This window comes from Lingula anatina, chromosome 4 (assembly GCF_051362555.1).
Source record: "Lingula anatina isolate TDL-2025a chromosome 4, LinAna3.0, whole genome shotgun sequence".
Taxonomy (NCBI): Eukaryota; Metazoa; Brachiopoda; class Lingulata; order Lingulida; family Lingulidae; genus Lingula; species Lingula anatina.
Genome location: NC_141770.1, coordinates 3,622,991 through 3,642,673, shown reverse-complemented (window position 1 = coordinate 3,642,673; position 19,683 = coordinate 3,622,991). Strand labels below are relative to the sequence as shown.

The following is a 19,683-nucleotide window of genomic DNA, read 5'->3' as shown; positions in this document are numbered from 1 at the left end:
TTACTGCCATTTTTATATGATCAACTAAGAAAATTGATGAGATGTGAAAAATATCAATAGAACAGTGTCAAATGTCCAATTTCCTCCAATCTGAGTTTCTGAACATAGTGAATGATTGAATCTTACAAACTGCAATGATATGAGTTTATTTCCATTTTTGACACCTTATTACACAATACACGATTACAAGTTTACCATCATTTTTACGTAATCAACTAACAATGTTGTAAAGATGCAGGAAATGTCAAACAAACACTTTTATGTATCTTATTAATTAAATAATGAGACTGTTAACATGCCTAAGAATTGAATCTGAGGAAATGTGAAAAAATAGCATAACTTATAAAATAATGGTCCGATTATGCTGATTTTCGAACTTGACCTGCGTTTTAGTAAGATTGATTACTCCTGTGAGTTTCATGACAACAGGCCTATGGGTTTTCCTTGAAATGTGTTAACAGTGTTGCATATATGCTGAAAAGTGAAAAAACAGCATAACTACTAAAATAGTGGCCCGATCGTGCTGATTTTCGAACTTGACCTGCGTTTTATGAATGTTCATCAGCTCTGTAAAAATAAAACCAAAAAGTAAAACTGTCTTCCACTTATGGTGTTAACGCTGAAAGTGCATGGCGACATGATCGGCGACGGCGACGGCGACAACAGACGCAGGTGATGGCAATAAGTACAGACACATCTGTGTCTGTACATAAAAATTATCCTAGTATTTGAAGTAAAGTTTTTAGCTTATAAAAACTTCAGAGTTTAGACAATAACCCATTTCACGCGTTCAATTTGGATCATTTCATTTTGTTAGTACATCTTTAGGTTTACTATTTGGAAAATGACTTCCCATCATATTTGATCTGATGTTTCTACCTGTAGTAAAACAAAGAAAGCTAAGACGCAGCTTTTTGGTGCACAGAAAATTTTGAGTGTACTGTGGGTAAAAGAGACAAAATGTTACAACTACTTCGTTTACCTTTTCAATATACTTTTAGCTTGAAAATGGCTTTTTTATTGTTGTTTAACTGACATTGAGCAATTTTATACAACTCTGAATATGCATTATAGAGCAGTCATCATTTACTGTGATGGAATGAAATATTTCTAATAATATTTTTAACATCTTTTTATTTCCAGACAACATAAAAATATGTACAATGCTTTACACCTCTAACAATTCAATTAGTGAAATAACAAATCTAACATCAGAACATTCAACATAATTCACCATAAACATTTTCCCTTCTGTAAGCATTTGCCTCATTTTCAATTTCCATATTACTGTGATTACAGGACCAACCTGGAAGGGGGTGATTAAGACACCCCTGCACACCTCTTAAACAATCATAATGTGCCCCAATAGTGTAGCTTTAACACTGTCTCCACACCAAATGTCAGTCACTATGTCAGTGCTCAAAGACAATACAAGAAAACAGAATTCATTATTTTTTAAAGTCACATGTGAAGATTCTCAACCATGCATATGCACTATTATGATATGTCCTTGTTTATATTACTAGCAAGACCAAGAATAAAAAGGCCTAGATTACAGCTAGTGCACTTGGTTTCAGATTATTGTTCAACTTTCATTGGCTCCATTTTTTTTGTATGTCAGTGGAGAGTTATCAAATCCTCTTCAATGCTGTCAGGAAGCACTTCAAAGGTCTCCTAATTATTGGGTAACCTGTAAAAAAGCAAATGAAAAACTTCAATATTTCACGATGAAACACTACAGCCATGCGGTATTCTACAGCAAAAATGCTTATCACCTTATTATAAAAATTAACTCCACACAGAGCCGAAAAATGTTAATTTTGAAAATATTGTACCTAAAACCCTTTACACTGGACAGTGTCCTTTCTGCTTCCTTTGTGCAACCATGAAACTGGCATTGCTGTGGTCGTAGAAAGGAGGCACAAGCATCACTTTGGTTGCAAAATGAATGCTCAATGATCGGCCAGTTGTCAGAACGTTTTTTTTTTTTTAATTTCAAATGGGGCCGTACTACAGGATGCAGAAAGAACATCGTCCATTGTAAAGGGGGCTTAAGAAATGAGACAGAAAAACTGGCAAATGTACAGGCACCAGTCTTAGTAAATATAGCCACACAGCAAATATGAGGTAAAAACATGGCAACAAAGCTGTCAAATGTACAGATAAATGCAGAAAATAACGACACAGAAAAGAGGTCATTTTATCAATTTTGATGCAATAATAAATAATGATTATAACAGCACAGTCAATCAACACTAAAATTTAATCATGCACAACAGGTAACATGGTCAATAAGATTATAGTTTCAGGATCATGAGAGTTCAAATTCAAATAATGAAAATACCAATATGTGAAAAATAATGACAGTACATAAAATAATATCACATAATGTTTAAAGACATAAATACCAAAACTACTGCTTATGTGGAAATACAGAAAAAGTACAGAGCTTTGGGTGGATAGGAGTTAAAAGTCACATCTTGAAGATGCCAGTGTTTGAAATAAAAAAAAAATTATAAAAGGAAACATAACAAAAAATATTCCAATAAAGCTGGTGTTCAAACTTTTAATCTAGTTGTATTAACACAATATAACTCCACTGAGTTTGAGGATAATAAGGCACTGTTATACATAACAATAATAATAATAATAGTAATAATAATAATAAGCTTCTTATATGGCACCTTACATGCTACCTCAAGGCGCCTTACAATAATGGATAATGTAACTAAAATCATTAAAATGACTACAATATTTAAGTCTAACTCACTCACTGGAAACCATTTAAAATGAACACTACTAAAAACTCAATCTTATTAAAATATATAAAAAATCTAAGAGCAATAGACAGATTTAAAAATGTGGGTCTTTAGAAGGGATATAAAACTGTCAAAGTCTTCTGCTGTTCTAATAAAATTTGGTAAGGCACTCCACACTTTGGGGGCATAGATTGTAAAAGCCCAATCACCATAACTTTTGAGAGACCCTTTCTCTAATACAGAATATTCTAAAATAAAATCATTCTCAGTATTAAAATGTGTGGACTGCCGTGGTGAGTTAAAACAGATAAGATCAGATAAATATATATATTTTGGTTATTGTGTATGGATCGCCTTAAAAATAATACAAAGTACTTTATAATCAATCCTCTGCTTCACTGGCAGCCAGTGTAATCCTTTCAGAATGGGAGTGATATGGTGTGTACTATTGCACTTTATTTGACAAACCAGTCTTGCAGCTGAGTTTTGAATATTTAAACTTGTAATTTTAACAATTTATAATTTTATTCATCTATAGCATTAATGATAGCATTACACAAAATAATTTTTTTCTTTTGTATAATTATTTGCAATATTAAGCAACATTTATCTGCATAATTATTAGTACATAATTATCACTGATCAGGGCTAGACACTAACTTTTATGAGCACCTGTCCTTTGGACAGGTGCTCATAAATTTGACCTGTTCGATTTTCAATCCAACCTGTCCACAAAATCAATATTTTTTTCTATTCATACCTTTGGACTTTGTCAATTTTAATTTTAATTAAAATATGTGAAGTCATACATTTAAATTAATATATATATTACCAAAACATTCAATCATATGAGCCCCAAAAATGCACCTTAAAGTGAATTTATGTTCAGATAAAAAGTTGTTTTTTCATACTTGTGAACTCCTGAAGATTTAGGCCCCGTTCACATGACAAGTCTATTTTCTAAAAATCTATTTTCTATTCGCGGTATTTTGTAATCACGGTCCCTGTGCCCTGAATATCCCGCGGCGTAATTATTGGCGGCGCGAGCCAGTTACTTCCAAAGCTGTAATTAATTCTCAGGATATACATGACTGTCTAATTAGTTCAATAATGAGACCGTTATCATGCCTAAGACCAAGACCATGACCCTAAATTTTACACGTTCTAAACCAGACCTCCCACCAATAGTTATAAATGACACGCCAATCTGTGAGGTTACACAGTTCAAACTTCTGGGCATCCATATTAGCAATGACCTAAAATGGGGTACTCATGTGGATCATATATATAAAAAGGCATGTGCAAGACTCTATTTCCTCCGTCAACTGAAGCGAGCTAAGCTCAGCCCTGCTGACTTAATCCAAGTTTACCAAAGTATAGTGCGCTCAATTCTAGAATATGCCTGCCCTGTATGGCATCCAGGACTAACTATAGAGCAATGCAAACTTTTAGAGACTGTCCAAAGTCGTGCTTTAAAAATTATTTTCCCTGACCTACACTATGATGAAGCCCTGAACCTGGCAAATATGTGCACTTTAGAAAAACGAAGGGAAGATCTGTGCAAAACTTTCTTTTACAAAATAACTGAATCCTCTGACAAATTGAATCACATCTTAATTGAGCATTCCAACCGTCTTTTAAGATCTAACAATAGATACAAAGTGCCAAAATTTAAGACCGACAGATTCCAATGCTCTTTTATTCCATATGCACTTTTAAATTTCCAATAGTATTATGCTGTCTTTTATCCTAAGTACAATAATTTTAAAGTTCAGTTAGCAGTCTAAGTACAATAATTTTAAAGTTCAGTTAGCAGTCTTTTAACTCAGTTTTATTCATGCAAATATTCATTTTATTATCATTATGAATTTTTTTAAACATTCTATGTACAACTTCAACCCACTGGGTTGCAATCTTAATAAATTATTATTAATAAAAATCAAATCCGAGGTGGATAAAATATGCTAAACAAAAAGCAAAAACAGCACAGATTTTGGAAAAATTGTCTGATCAGACTGATTTTTAAACTTGACCTGTATTTTATGTGTATTCATTAGTTCTGTAAGTTTGAAGACAAAAGGTGAAATGGTTTTCAGTTTATTTGTATAACCATGGATTAAATATCCTCCCTCCAAAAAAACAAAAAACAAAAATAAAACAGCATAACTTTTTGAAAAATGGTCTGAAAAGGCTGATTTTCAAACTTGACCTGTATTTTATGAATATTCATCAGTTCAGACAAAAAGTAAAAGAGTTTTATATATTTTATTTGTATAAGGGTGGATAAAAAAATTGGAATGATCTGGTCAGGCTGATTTTCGCATTTCACTTGTGTTTTTATGAATATTTATCAGTTCTATGTGCTAAATGATAAAAGGTAAAACAATTTTCATATTAGTTTACTGGTTCATAACAATGAAAGTGCATATGGCTATATGTACAGACACATCTGTCTGTACAGAAAAAAAATGGTTAGATCATGCTGATTTTTTAATTCGACCTGCATTTTACAAATATTCATCAGTTTGAAGAGAATAGGTCAATGTGTCTGTACATAAAAACTGACACCACTTCCAGTGTTGGGCTTGACAAGCTCTACAAAATGCAATAAACAAGACGTCTCCAGCATTTTAAGTTCCAAAATTGGTGTAAGAGAGTTTTCAGTTTTGGCACCAAATGGCTGCTTCTCCCATGGAAATGCACCGATTGACCTCAAATTTAAGAAGATGAAAAAAGACCATAAGAGTAATTCTTCATTATAATATGACAGCTTAGGTCTGTGTAGTTTCTGAAAAAAGGCACACACAATTTTTTTTTCAGAAAATTCCCATTTTTACAAAATTTTGGCCGGTTTGAAATTGAAAGGATCATTTGCAACAATTGCTACCGGAAAGAAAGCTACTAGTAAATAAGAAATCATTGAAAAGAAGACCAAGATCAACATACATGGACAACATAAAAGAATAAACAGGTCAAATAAAAGTATAGTTCAAGTATTTTAGAGATGTGGTGATCCATGACAGCCAACCTGCTATGAGTGGATGGCATCCAGTGATGATGAAGTAAACTCAATTTATAGAACAATTTTGGGTAAATAGTTTTAAGGCCCAGATCTCAAAACAAGGATGACTTTTATTGTCAGTTATCAATTTCTGTATTCTTATCTTAGTTATGCCAAAAAATTTTACTTTGTGCAAAACAGGCAGCAAGCAGCACCCCCCCCCCCCCCCAAACAAGGAAAAAGTACAAATAGCAATAAGATTCTATCACAAAGTGTTACGTCTACCTCTTTCACAATATTTTTAAAGAATTACTCTGTTCAGAAAAATTATAGTGTTACTTCCTTACCTTATGTGAGGGATTTTTTCCAATTCCTCCTTCAAAAACTTGTGCAAACTTGCAGATTTCTCTTCCACCATAAAAAAAGGCACCTCTAGAACCTCTCTGTATCCTGCTTGATATAGGAAGTGTTTGTTTGCCTTTGCTACACCTGGTGAATAAAGAAAACCAAATCAATGTTAACATAAAACATATAAACATATTTCAATGTCTTACTGAGAGGAAATGTGTGTCTGAATGCACTGAAAAATTAATATTTACACAAAGAAAACCTATTCATGTCAAAACTTTGTAATATATATATATATATATATATATATATATATATATATATATATATAATAACACATTTAAATTTAGAAGGCCTCTGTTAAGGTGTGAGATAATACACTGTTACCTGGGAAATATATACCACAGTTACATGCTGTGATTCAGTGAGGAAGAGTTTAGTACTTATTTGACATGTACATACAGAGAGAAAGTACTCAAATCCCCCCCCCCCCCCAAAAAAAAAAAAAAAAAGAAAAAAGAAAAAAAAAGTTACATAGCCACAGTCAAATAACATCTTTAGGTATTACTGATAAATACTTATTGAAATCAACAAGGCAGGTGCAAAGCTTGCTACTTACAAATGTTGGATTTATATGAGAAGTGTACTATACAAGCGTCAGTTGTCTACATTACTCTCTACTGATACATCATTGTTGTCCTTTGTACCCTATTGTTATTCCCAGTACCCCATTGTTGTTATGGCTATATAAGCTGGCCCTCAGTGGGTAACCAGCAAGTATATAGAAGAAATAGGCTCAATACACTGAAGTCAAGCTTGTGTTAGTCATAACCCAAAGCTGCTCATGGCAGCAGGGTGGGCTTACTAAAGCTATCTCTACATACAACAACCACATTTTTAACTCACCAGTTAACATTGGCTTGTTGATTAAGAAATCTTCATCATGAAGAATCCACACTGCTATTCTTCTCCATCTTTCTGGCAAGGCAGACATATTTTCCATTTTGAGGAATCCATTTTCATCAAAGACCCTGGGCACCAGCTTCATGTCTACAGGCTCATTCAATTCATTCAAACAGAACTCCACAATAGGACGATATATGGGAAGTACTGGTGTGACTCTTGCCATGTGGGGACCACCAAGAATCCTCCGTACAGCTGCTGAAACAGCCTGCGTTGAGGAATGCTGACATTTATTTTTCAATTTCTCTGCAAAGTATTGAATACCATCTGCTTTGTAAAGACTTGGTGGAATCTTCTTAACATACTTGTCAATTTGCTCTATTTCTAATCTTCCACACAACTCCACAATCCTTAAACATGCATACCCTTTTGTCTTCATGACATTTAATGATTCCTCCTTCATCAGACCAGACTGGAAACAGCTATCAAGTATTCCACTGAAGACTTCATAATAGCCATGATGGCGCATCAAATCACAAGTAATGGAAAGCAATTTGAAACGGGGGATATTTCTCCCTTGGTTTTGCACTAAATCAACTACTTTTTTTAAAAAAGCAATATTTGTATTGCAATCCATTAGTAGGTAAGCTTGAACTAATCTATAACCATCCTCCCCATCGATATCTTGTGCATTAGCCACAAAGTTCTCAACAACTTTCAACAGCATTTCATGATCAGAATAATTCATTACACTAAATTCCCATGTAATACCAATTTGATGTCTCAATGGCAACAAAGATGCGTGCTTCTTAAATATCTCAGCAAGTTCTGTAACATATTGTACATCCATGAAACCTTTATTCAACTTCTGCTTTTGGGCTAAGCCCAACATCCACTTAATGCACAGAAATGCACGTATTTTGTAATCTTCAGTTCCATCACAAAGCAGAATCTCCAACCCCTTCCATAAAATGTCAGAGGGCACCAAATATTCAACATTGCTACAGAGGCTGACATATCTGTCCACTTCTCTCGGCTCAGAGAATTCACTGTCAAATTTCAGCTCCTGTAAAAAATGTCTTACATCATTTTCATCTACCCATTTTCCTTCCAGTGCACCAGAATAGTGTGTTGCAGATTTTAGAACACTAACAAGCCAGTGAATTTCTTTGCCTCCAGGTTCTTTCCTCTCTAGCTTTGTCCCAGCCATCAAGAAAATCCTTATCTGCTCTTCAAAGTACTTCTGCTTGTGTAGTAAAGACAGATGTAACCAGCCGTGACAGGCCTCTAACCTAGACCTAATATGCCATTCGGACCATACCTGTAACATGTGTCTCTCCAGTTCCTTATAAAACTGAAGGATTTCTGGAGATGGCTGAATTAAAACCCCAACTACCAACAATCCGATTAACTGACGTGGAACACTTCCCTCCATCAAACCTTTGTTGAGGATGGTTAGCAGGGCTGATGATAACCTGTCATCTTGTAGAAGATGAGTGTTTTGATATCTTGGCAAATCCCTCAAACATTTAAGACTAACAGCATATATATACAGTAGAACTCCGTCAAGGCCCTTTTCAGCTTCACGAGCTCCGTTCTCGTAATCACTAATAATCTCCCCTTCGTTCCTTCCATCTTGAATGAGGAACCTCTTCGCGATTCTTTCAAAATGCATTTTTGTGTCTCTGATGATGGCGTCATATTCATCTTTCATCTTAATGGCGTCATATTCATTGATTGTTTTTGTAGAGTATGAAAGCTCAGTCCCAGTGGTAAGTCTCCCCATCGTCCAACCCCACATCATGTGAGGGCTTCGCCTTCGGAGTTGAGAGACGGCACATGTAAATCGCAGCGATTGATGGCATTGTGAGGGTTGTGCCAAACACTGAGTTATTCTACCAACAAAACTGTGTCGACTACAACTTCGGTAGACATATCTCAGTGCCGAATAAAACATGATTACATGATTAAAATGTTCCCAGTACTGAACACGTCTATGGCCTCCACCTCGACCACGAGGCAGTTGAGGCAAGCTCGCATTTGTAGAAACGGTAGGTCAGGTCATAAAATGGCGGAAAACGGCATCTCAGGCCAAGAGGAAAAATTGACATAAAAAGCGGAACCTCATACTAGAGAATAAACACCCCTTTCAACGCAATTTTCACGTGAACAGCGAAAACCTGTATTTTTTATATCATGCTACCTTTTCTCAAGCATCTGCTCTGGCTATAATTAAGGGCACGGGTTCTTTTAAAAACTTAGAGGGATAATAACTGTTCATTTTGGCCAAAAAATGAATTTACTGGGGTAAACAACAATTTTTCAAGTCTTACTAATGGTTAATGAACACATCCCAACATTCAAAGTTATTCTCTGTTTTTTTCTGAAAAGTTTTATTTTATTTATTATTATTATTATTATTATTATTTTTAATATTCTCTTAGCTGGCCTATGCTAGAAAGTATATCAAATTGATGTCATCACTCAGCTGGCTCTGGTACAAAGTAATTTTGTAAAGGCATTATTGATTGACAAAAAATGTCTCTTTTACTTGGAAAAGACGTCCTTTAAAAAATAATTTGTCAGTGGAGATTTTAGGGGATAGTGAAGAAACAATTAAAACTGATCAAAGGGATTCCTGGATAAATGAGATTATCTGTTTACCCCACTTCTACCTGGGGATGTGCCTTCATTAAGGCTAACAACATGATTAACGGGGGGAGGGGGGAGGTTAAAACAACAAAAGTGACAGGAAGTTCATTAAAGGGATTCCTGGATAAATGAGATTATCTGTTATCCCTATCTCTACCTGGTGAATATTTTGATCTAAGGCAGGCATTTATAATTTTTCTCAGTGTCACATTGTTTATTCTCAGTTTTATATTAATTACAGGGGGAATTGTCCGGGGTCGGTTGTCCAGGGGGTAATACCCCAACGTGGAGGATTGTCCCTGGGGGGGGGGGGGGGGGGGGTACTACCTGCGACCACGTCACATCCAGCTACCTAGCGCGTTCAAATATTTTTTCAATTTGTCGTCCTTTCGCTGACCTTTTCTCGAATCCCTTAATTAATATGTGCAGTTAGCAATTCTTGATAATTTCACACAAAGTGGTTGTGACTTCAAAATAAATTTATTTAAGACATATAAAACAAAATACGTATCTAAGCTCACATATAACATGGCACCGACAACAGACAAGATTGGCCACTCACAGGCCAGCATAATGTTATAATTATGATATATATTCTTGCAAATATAAGTTAGATTTTACATGCACTATAGAAGAGTGATAAAAGTAACTAAAACACATTATGACATTATCCACTAACAACAAAAAGAAGATTTAACTGAATAAATTATGAAATCAATCTGCTCTTTAAAATAGTTCAATAACATAAAATAGGAATTCAATAATTAGAACATAAGATAAATCATATAAAAATTCTGAGGGTGTCTTGGGGAATGTGAATAGGCCTATTCTATAACTTTTGGTATAATAAATGATTTGTTCTATGATCTTCCATACATGCTCTTTCATACACATACATACATAATATTTAAGTACTTAAATCATCGCGCTGTTTTGCACAGGAATGGAATTTGTCTCTTTAAGGCCGGGGTTAACGGGGTGTTTGGATACAGTATCTTAAATATGTAGTGATACATATAGGTAGGACACAAAAATATTCTAGTAGAAAACAAAATAATTCTCATTTATTGAAATTAATATAACAAAAAATCCACATTTGTATGTTTATGTCAGACGAAATGCCACAGTTACAATCTACACGTGTTTGCAGGGACACTCTTTTTTTAGTCAATTCCCTTTCCATTAAAAGGAAGATTTTTTACTCTCTTATCTCGCAGAACCCGAAGTTAAAATTGTTTTCGGTTGATACAAATTGAAATACAGGGTGTCCCAGTATAAACGTAACCCAAAAACGTGAACGCCGTTTATTTTCTGTTTACAATTATGTACAATTTATATTTATATATCTGAAAACTGTAGAAGTTAGCAAATCTACTGCTACAAACAACATGTCACGTGCTCTACTGGCAAAGATTTTGTCGTCATTTATAGAAAATACTCCAAATATGCTCTTTTATACATTGCACAGTGTCTTTCAATTCAAAATGTAGTTTTATCAAGTAGTAAACATTAGAATGTAAATTCGAGGACTAGCGAAAACGTTCTTCAAAGTTGTAAAGTGTATTGAACGAAACTGATCTGGGCACTCAGTCGTATGTATGCAGTCACAGACTACATATTCCTCCGTTTAAATCGCACCGCACGCACAGTCTGTTCTCACGTGGTCTTCTGACTCACCTGTCCATCAATCATCAGTTGATTCATCACTGTACTAAATATAAACATATCAATCATACACTGTAAATCTACAAAGTTCATTAAGTTTCCTGATATACCCTCTTAGCAAAATTGAACTAAATGTAACGTACACCATCCCACCAAGGAAAATTTCAAATTTTATATTAAAAGAAAGGGAAAAAAACAAGGGCAATTACAAAAGATCTCATGTTGTGGGATCTTTCAATATTTGACTTAAGCTTTCAAGTAAGACAATTATTTTTCTATCAGCGATAAGACAAAAAGAAGATATCCTCCAACAGAAGTAAATGTTACTGCAAATAAAAGTACTAAGGACTAAGTCGGTTATAAAAACTTTATTTAACTGGGGCCTACCAAAAGTCGCATGCTTTGTATACATGTATGTGTGGATATAGCTGTACAAGTAAAGCTATCGCCTGCGTCTGTCGTCGTCGCCCTGCATATTTCACTGTTATAGCAATAAATTGATAGTCGTGTGGCTTTTTTTTTTTTGTTGTTATACTCAAACTTACTGGAGTAATTCACGCTAAAATGGCAGATATAGTGGGTCTTTTTTCCTTAAATTATCCTGCTTTTTTTTTTACTTTTCTGTTATAGGCCTATATTGTAATGTAAGATTTGTTAACGCAATAAAAGGAAAAACCCCGTGACTTACTGTATCATACTGAAATTTGCCATGCCACTGCCATGACTTGAGCTTAAAATGACAATCTATCTAGCTAGAGACATATCTGTGAATATCCGTAAAAATCTATCATAATTATTTATAATTTATTATAATTATAATTAATTATAATTTATTATAATTTACAAATAATTAGCTTCACTTGTTTCGGCTTCTCGATCCTAGACAACGTCTCGACGTGAATTCCTAGAGAAAAAAATGTATCGCCTGCAGGGCCTCAAGTACGGTTACCACTGTTACATGGTACTCTTTTTTCATATAAATGAAATTCATGACATTTGGACACTCTTGAAATATGTGCATTCAGTATAAAAAGTTTTGAGTATTTAAAAAAATTTATTATGATACTTCGGAGAAATTACATGAAAATGATCATATCAGAGTCCTCTGTCATTTATCGCTGTCTTCACTAGCACAATATGATGAAATTCATGGACACCGTCACAATCATGTTGAGATAGACTCTGAGGTCAAATACTGTAGCATTAACACTGTTGTAACTCAACTCCCTCTATTCTCCCGGACAATTACATACCTTTCATCGTTGACAATTGCCAGAGAGGAAGATTCCCACGCATGCCCTACGTCCCCCACCCCGACACACACACACACACACACACACACACACACACACACACACATAAAAAAATTATTTTGGAAAGTAACGCCTCGGTTAGAAATGTGTTATTAGCAGTTTGCTAAGAAAATAGTTTGACTATACAAAATGATATAGAAAAATAAAACCGGCAATTTAGAACTTTATTATATTCCAATTCAAGTCTTTCAATGTTCCAAGAATTTCATCGGCTGTTTTACAACTTGGTCATACTAACAGCCTGTTTCAATCAATAATTAAAATAAGTTAATATTTGAGCTCCAGTATTTCAGTCTCCATTGTGTGGCTCTCGTCGGGGATTCAGCTTATTGCACAACTCAGATAGAGGTGACACTCACGTCGTAAGCCCAACTTACTGGTACATTTTTGCAATATTGTTGAGATTTCTTTGTGAAGTCCCAAATATCTCATTTCGAAAAAAATTCATTTTCTAATTTAAAAAATTATCATTCTGTCCTTCAATCCGCAATCTGTACTACTCTTGTTTAGCCCATTGCCTATGGGGACAGTTCTGCAAAAGCACAAATCGCATTCATTGGTATTTCTGTTTTATGTTTTCTGATGTATTCTGAATAATCTCGCAAATGGGCCCTAGTTATGAAAATGTACAATATTTCGTGCAAGTCTGCAAACATACTTGATGTGATAACATTTGCTGTGACTTATTTTAATGTGATAATCGCCGACAGTTTGTGTAGTTCAAAAATAGCAAACTTTGACTTCTTGTAAATTCTGTCGACACGGCGTAGGGATTTTACGTCGTTTTTTTCACACGCCATTACGTTGCGTCGTGTTCGTTGTGTGAAAAAACGCTAATTTCAGTGAAAAATGCCAATAATTTCTTTCTCTTTTAATTTTTAGAAATTTCAATTTCAAGACATGATAGATGTAAGCTTCAATTTTATTCATTGGGGCAACATTTAGAGACAAAAGTTGTAAAAGTTTCTATAACCTGTTGTGTTCAAGTTAAAGGACACTGGTAAACACCCGAACGCACTCAAAACTCAATTTCTCCCGACTCTCCCAAACCTTTTATACCATCATCATACCCTCCCCCCATAATATTTTTGCCGTTTTATTTCAACATATTTCCTTTTAATCTGATTTTCTCTACTGAGTGGTTTTTCGACATCTAATTTAAACTAAAATGTCATATTGTCATTTCCAATGGCTTATTAGTTAATTTCTTTTTGAACTTTTTATCCCCCCTCCCCGCCTCGCGTTACGTCTTCACTAACACAATGGGGTGGTATTTTGTGGAGTCCGTCACAATCATGGTTGAGACAACATCAGAATCAAAACACCGCAGTCTCTATCGTAAGGTTTAGTTGGTCAAACATAGCAAAAACTGCTCAGATATTCAAATCAGTGAACCTTATTGAGTCATATAAAGAAAGCCAGTGACCTACATAATGTCATTTCAATTTGGGGTTGATAAGGATCTGAAGTTAATTTTTGCATGGCATTTTTGAAATATACTGATCACAAACTCGTCCAATGTAATTTTAATTTGTTGTAAAGTACAAATAAAGTTCCATCCGTAAAATATTGGTGAGAGTTGAAAAGGAAAGGCGGTCACTTCAGCCTGTCACCCCCCCTACCATGAATGTAATGGGATGGACAGCCTGGAAGGAGACGTCACTGCCTCAGTGCTGAGTGATCAGGAAGTGGAGCGAAGGCGGCTTAGATATTAAGTATACTTAAGAACTCAATGTCAGGTATTAAGTTAAAAGTGATTTATTTTTGAAAAGTTTTTTGACACCCGTTTGCTTAAGAGTGTTTTTGACCATTTCTCAACATTTTCCCCACGTACCATTTATTTCCTCTTTCACTGTATCTTATCACGTCTCATAAAACAAAGGAAAATGCAGTTGCACTTCATGTTCAGTATTTTGAACTTCGTCGGTAGAAATAGTAGTGGCAGTGGAAGTTTACCGCAAGAAATGACCAAGGAGGGGAAAATGCTGTGAAATGACTTGTGAGGGTCTGGCTATTGACATGTTGATATTTAGTGAGGGCTTGGTAGTGGAATTATAGAATATGTCATATATAGGTAAAGTAACAAACGTCCATTTCCTAAGTAAAGAACATAATTCAAGTATTAAGGGGATATAGTAATACACTTCCATTTCGAATATTGGCAAGATTCGTAAATTTTAAAAGATTTAACATTTCATTTCAATAAAATGTGTGAGCTAAATTGTAGTTGTATTGATTTCTGCGTGACATGTTATAAGATCAACCATTCAATACATAGGGGGCGAACTGATGACCCGAAATGCTGTTCTGAACGGGTTTGAAAACGCTTTGTCCACAGGAATCTTTTACGTTTTTTTTATCAATATAGCATCAGGAATTTGAGGTGATTTGCTAATTATATGTAACATATTTAAAACGTAATGATATATCAGAAAACATGGTCATCAGTTGAAAAATTGCTTTATTGTATTGAAGTATGTTGTATACTATCGTAGTGTTAAGTTTGTCACACGTGACATTTGCGAAATGGTACTATTTGTGGTATTCTTCAGCAAGACAGCAGGGGGTGACTTTCTAGTTTGGATGAGAATAAAGTACGCTAAAATACACAAATTTTATGTAATATTCAGCAATTTCACCTAAATCACCAATGAACACATTATCAAATCCATTTATAAATTCTACAAGTCCGGTGTCGAATTCTTCATTTCTGTTTTTAGTAAACTTCAGTCTCATTCTCTAAATGTACTGAAATAAAAAATGAGACGACTTACGCTCATTGTGTGTCTTTCTTTCAATATTCAGAAGGAAAAAAAGGATTATCGTCTCTTGAAATTTGAGTATTTGCTGTCTTGTTGAGTAAGAGATGCCATTTTACGAATCAAGATCGATTATTTTATTTCTCAGGTGAAGTATGTAGAATTAAGAAATTTCATTTCTATTTGAGAAAAATCCCTTCTTGAAAAGCTGATTTCGTACATGTAAATACCATTCATATGATGGAAAAGACACTATTTTCGTGTTTTACTTATCTCTGAACGTAGTTCTTACAATGTAAAATATGTACACGTTTTATCCTGAAATATATGTTTTCTGCCATTAATCTGTTGAACAAATACATTTATGGGAATGAAAATTGCTTTATTTTCCAAATTTAACTGTTTTCGGCAATTCTGTCTTAACAGCATCATTCTATCGACCAGATGATGCAGAAATTATTGATGTATATTCGAATTTATTCGAATTTATGTTCAGAAGGTTTTTTTTCGAATTGAAAATAGATGTAGGAAATATGAGAAAAATCGTTATCTGTCCCTTGGATTTTAAGCCTGATTTCATGTAAATGTAGTTTGTTTTCTAATTGAAAATGGATGTAGTAGACTATAGGAAATATGAGAAATATCGTGATCTGCCCATTGGATTTTAGCCCAAATTTCATAAGTGAACATGTAGTTTGTTCTCTAAGTAGTTTTTGCAAGGATTTTTTTAATTTCATATTCACTTTACTATCTAATGTTCATTAGTCTTTCCAGTTTGTCAATAGCTGTTAGTATAAACGTTGTATATATATATATATTTTTTTTTATGTAGGACTTTTGACACTTTTTTTGCCAAACATAACGAAAGTGCGTATCCGTTTTTTGCTCCCAACAATAAGTGTTTGACTGAAAAAAGCGTGCAATTTTAAACAGAGCATTTAATAAAAATCTCATAATTGTCATTATATAGAAAAAAAAACAATGGCGGATCCAGGACATTTTAAAGGGGTCAGATGTTGACATTTGGAGCGAGATGGAGTATTTTGAGGACTTGATCATGTGAGTCCAGAATGGGTCTCTCTCCTCGGGGAGGGCGGAGACTAGATCCACCTTTTTTATTTTATTTTATTTTATTTTTTTTTTAATTGAAGAAGTTGAAATATTTTGTTTTTGTCATTAAGAACAAACATAAGACCATTAGTGTGGTAAATAGTTTATTTGTCAAGTCGAATATATAAGAATGTTATATTTTTTACACCTGCAAGTGAATTTAAATTCAGGCATCATAATATTATACTATAATATCATAATATTCTTTTAGATACTAAACGCTTTTTAACTTGTAGTAATAAAAAGACTGAAGACGATGATATTTTACAGATATATGTTTTATAAATATTTGAATACATAAAAGCAATTTGTATTGCTCTTAATAAAACACTTATTGAACATACAAAATGTCTTAGTGTTTTTACTGATGGCTACATGGCTCAGTGAAAGCCTGGGGTTGGGGTTCGATTCCTGGCTCGGGCACTTTGGAATTACAAAGGGGTGCTATTAGAAATTTTATTTGCTTACTATAAGAAAAAAGTCTACACGAGGAGGGTGGGTGGGAACAGTTAGAGGAGTAGGTAACGCGCTTGCCTCTGAGACAGAAGGTCCCCAGTTCGATTCCTGGCGCTTCTAGGTCCCAGCAAATTACCTTTTGCAAAAATAAACCCAAATAAACAATTCAAACTACTATAAGAGGATCATACGAATGAGGAAAAACGCGAACAGACAGTGGCTCAGTAGGTGAGGCGACAGACTAGGAAGTAGAAAAGGGTGAGCTAGGAGTTGAAAACCTAAGGTTCAAGTCGAGCTGAAGAAAAGAAAGTCAAGAATAAACATGTGACATTTTGCACATCATCTATTACAACTTTTATGTACGTTTATTATAACAAATACAAACAACTACACCATACAGATGTATGCAAAATCCAAACATTACGTTTTGGCTCTACATAAAAAGTAATTTTCATAACGACTGCGCAATTTGAGATATAAATTAATCTTAAATACAACTATCTACAACTAAATGTGTGGGAGATTCTATGCATTTTGAAAATTGTCGCTCAAGATCAATCATTTTGGTTTTAAAAAAGTGCTCAAGAACACTGCATACAAGACGACATAATACTGACCAGAACATGAAATTCTCAGGTTTTTACCCAGAGTTATAAGAGAAAGTTGAAGATTTGACGATGTATTTTACAGCCATCGTTCAAAGTTGAATTTGATGTATTTTTCTTGTGACTGATCCAAAATTTCTCTAGGGACATTTTTTATCCAAATTCAAGGGTGGCAACAGTATAGAAAATTCAAAATGCATACGATCTCATGTAAGCGTTCTCCCCACACGCGGGTACACACTCATGACACCACAACTTACTCTATGTCGCCATGCTGATGATCGCGCACAACACCAAACAGCAGTCAAACATTATTCAATTCTGCAAATTTGATGAGTGCTTTTCTTATAGATAAAAGGATATGTACCTTATATTTTGCGTCATTTTTCTTCTCTTTAAATCTTAAAATAGGATTTTGGTGGCACATTTTTGAGTGAACACTTAAATTTATGCGTCGTGCGAATCAAGAACAGCATGAAGACATGGTCAGTTTACAACCTTATCCCAGTCATAGTCACTTTGAGAACAGTATGTAAACAAAATTAAAAAGGTTGTGCAAAAACAAGTTTACTTAAAATAACTCTACGGTCACTTGTGCTCAGTGATTCAGAAACACTCAGCAAAAATAACCCAACAGCACGTGCAGGACTGACACCTAATCAGGCCTTTTGTTCTCAATCACTCCTTGATCCCGACCGAAATATAGAATAAAGAAAGTACCAAGTACAAGATCAGCATTAAATAAAACACTGAACTTCTTATTTTTTTTATTAAACTTTTAGCCTTACCAATCAAAGTGTCTTCTTTCTGATGAAATTTTGATTTTTCACATTTGATTAGACAAATTCCACAAAACAAAGGGTTTTAAACAATAAATCAGTAAACTGGCCAAATCATACACCATGTACCAAATATAAAAACAGATACGTATGCAGATTTTATGTTAATTCAATAAAGATTTTACTTTGTTTTTAGAGGATTGGCAAAAGTTGACAGTCTACAAAAGTTCGTCCAATTACTAGGAAATACCGATACCCCCTCCCCCCCCCCAAAAAAAGCTTTGCGACAACTGTGGTTAACGATAAGAATATGATAAGGATTTTTCAAGTTGTAAAAGGATGCGATAAATGCCAGTCCTGCATGTACACTTTAATTGTCAAAGGATGCCAAAATAAAACACTTTGTTTCTCTTAACAATTCCGCTTTGTAACGAAGGCAAAAAGCCAATTTTCCTTCTTAAAAAGGAATTTTCCTTCTTAGAAAGGCCTGTTTTAATACGTGTAGGCAATTCTGTAATAACTTGACTATGAGCACATTTTACAATTTCATACTTCCGATAATTCATAAATGTCATAATTTGGATTACAGCGTTAACAGCTTATTGTTGTTTTATATCTCGGTCATTTCTTCCAATAAAAGATTCTTGTAAAAGATTCTTCCAGGAAAAGATTCTCGTATCCATTTTACGCACGACTCTACGTATTTTTTTAAAGTTAACTTCATTAAAATCAATATTTGTATCCATATCCAATTTAATATGAATAAAAATGTATTTTCGAGTGCATAACAAAGCGTCTTATTACATATTTGCCCACACATATAATTTTACAATCAAACATTGAACCGGTCGTACTAGCACAGCGCTCTACCTGCACATCACTTAATAATAAATTTAAAACCATTTATTTTATTTTCATAGATCACTTAAGCAAGGCACTTTTTTGTTTTAGGATAACTTAAAAAGTGTCGTTTCAGGTTCGAGAACTGGTGGGTATGAACAAAAAAATTTAAATTGTGATAAAAACATCGTGTGCGGATAGAGTGCTGTACTACAACTTATTTACACATGTATTATGATATACCAGTGACGTGCAGATTTGACGCTTGGATTTAGTCCATTTTATCAGAAGTTTCATGAATAAAACACTCGTTATACGCTGCACTTCATTTAATACACGTTTTGATGCAGAATATTACAAACCAAAGCAAATATTACATTTCAAACCAAATCATATGTCAACCCTGCAAGTTGACTATACGACAAATTTCGACACGCAAGACAACGTTGACATGGGTGTGGGTGCTGGCGAACACGAATCTGATGTCTTTGCT

At 34.3% G+C, this 19,683-nt stretch overlaps 2 protein-coding genes across 3 annotated transcripts in view; both read right to left on the bottom strand.

Annotated features, from left to right (window-relative positions):
• Window positions 1-19,683, bottom strand: part of LOC106164374 (uncharacterized) — a 629,853-nt gene that overhangs the window by 492,339 nt on the left and 117,831 nt on the right. The window lies entirely within an intron of this gene.
• Window positions 974-9,053, bottom strand: LOC106163245 (uncharacterized). Its single transcript, XM_087011439.1, has 3 exons — window positions 7,015-9,053; window positions 6,108-6,249; window positions 974-1,690 (listed from the first exon to the last, which is right to left on the bottom strand). Exons 1-3 carry the CDS (start codon window positions 8,966-8,968, stop codon window positions 1,675-1,677), a joined length of 2,112 nt encoding a protein of 703 aa, XP_086867565.1. The 5' UTR covers window positions 8,969-9,053; the 3' UTR covers window positions 974-1,674.

Coding starts and splice junctions, on each gene's coding strand:
- LOC106163245 (XM_087011439.1), bottom strand. CDS start 8,968: ATGTTTTATTCGGCACTGAGATATGTCTACCGAAGTTGTAGTCGACAC. Junction 6,250..7,014: donor CAACAAGCCAATGTTAACTG/GTGAGTTAAAAA, acceptor TTTATTCACCAG/GTGTAGCAAAGGCAAACAAA.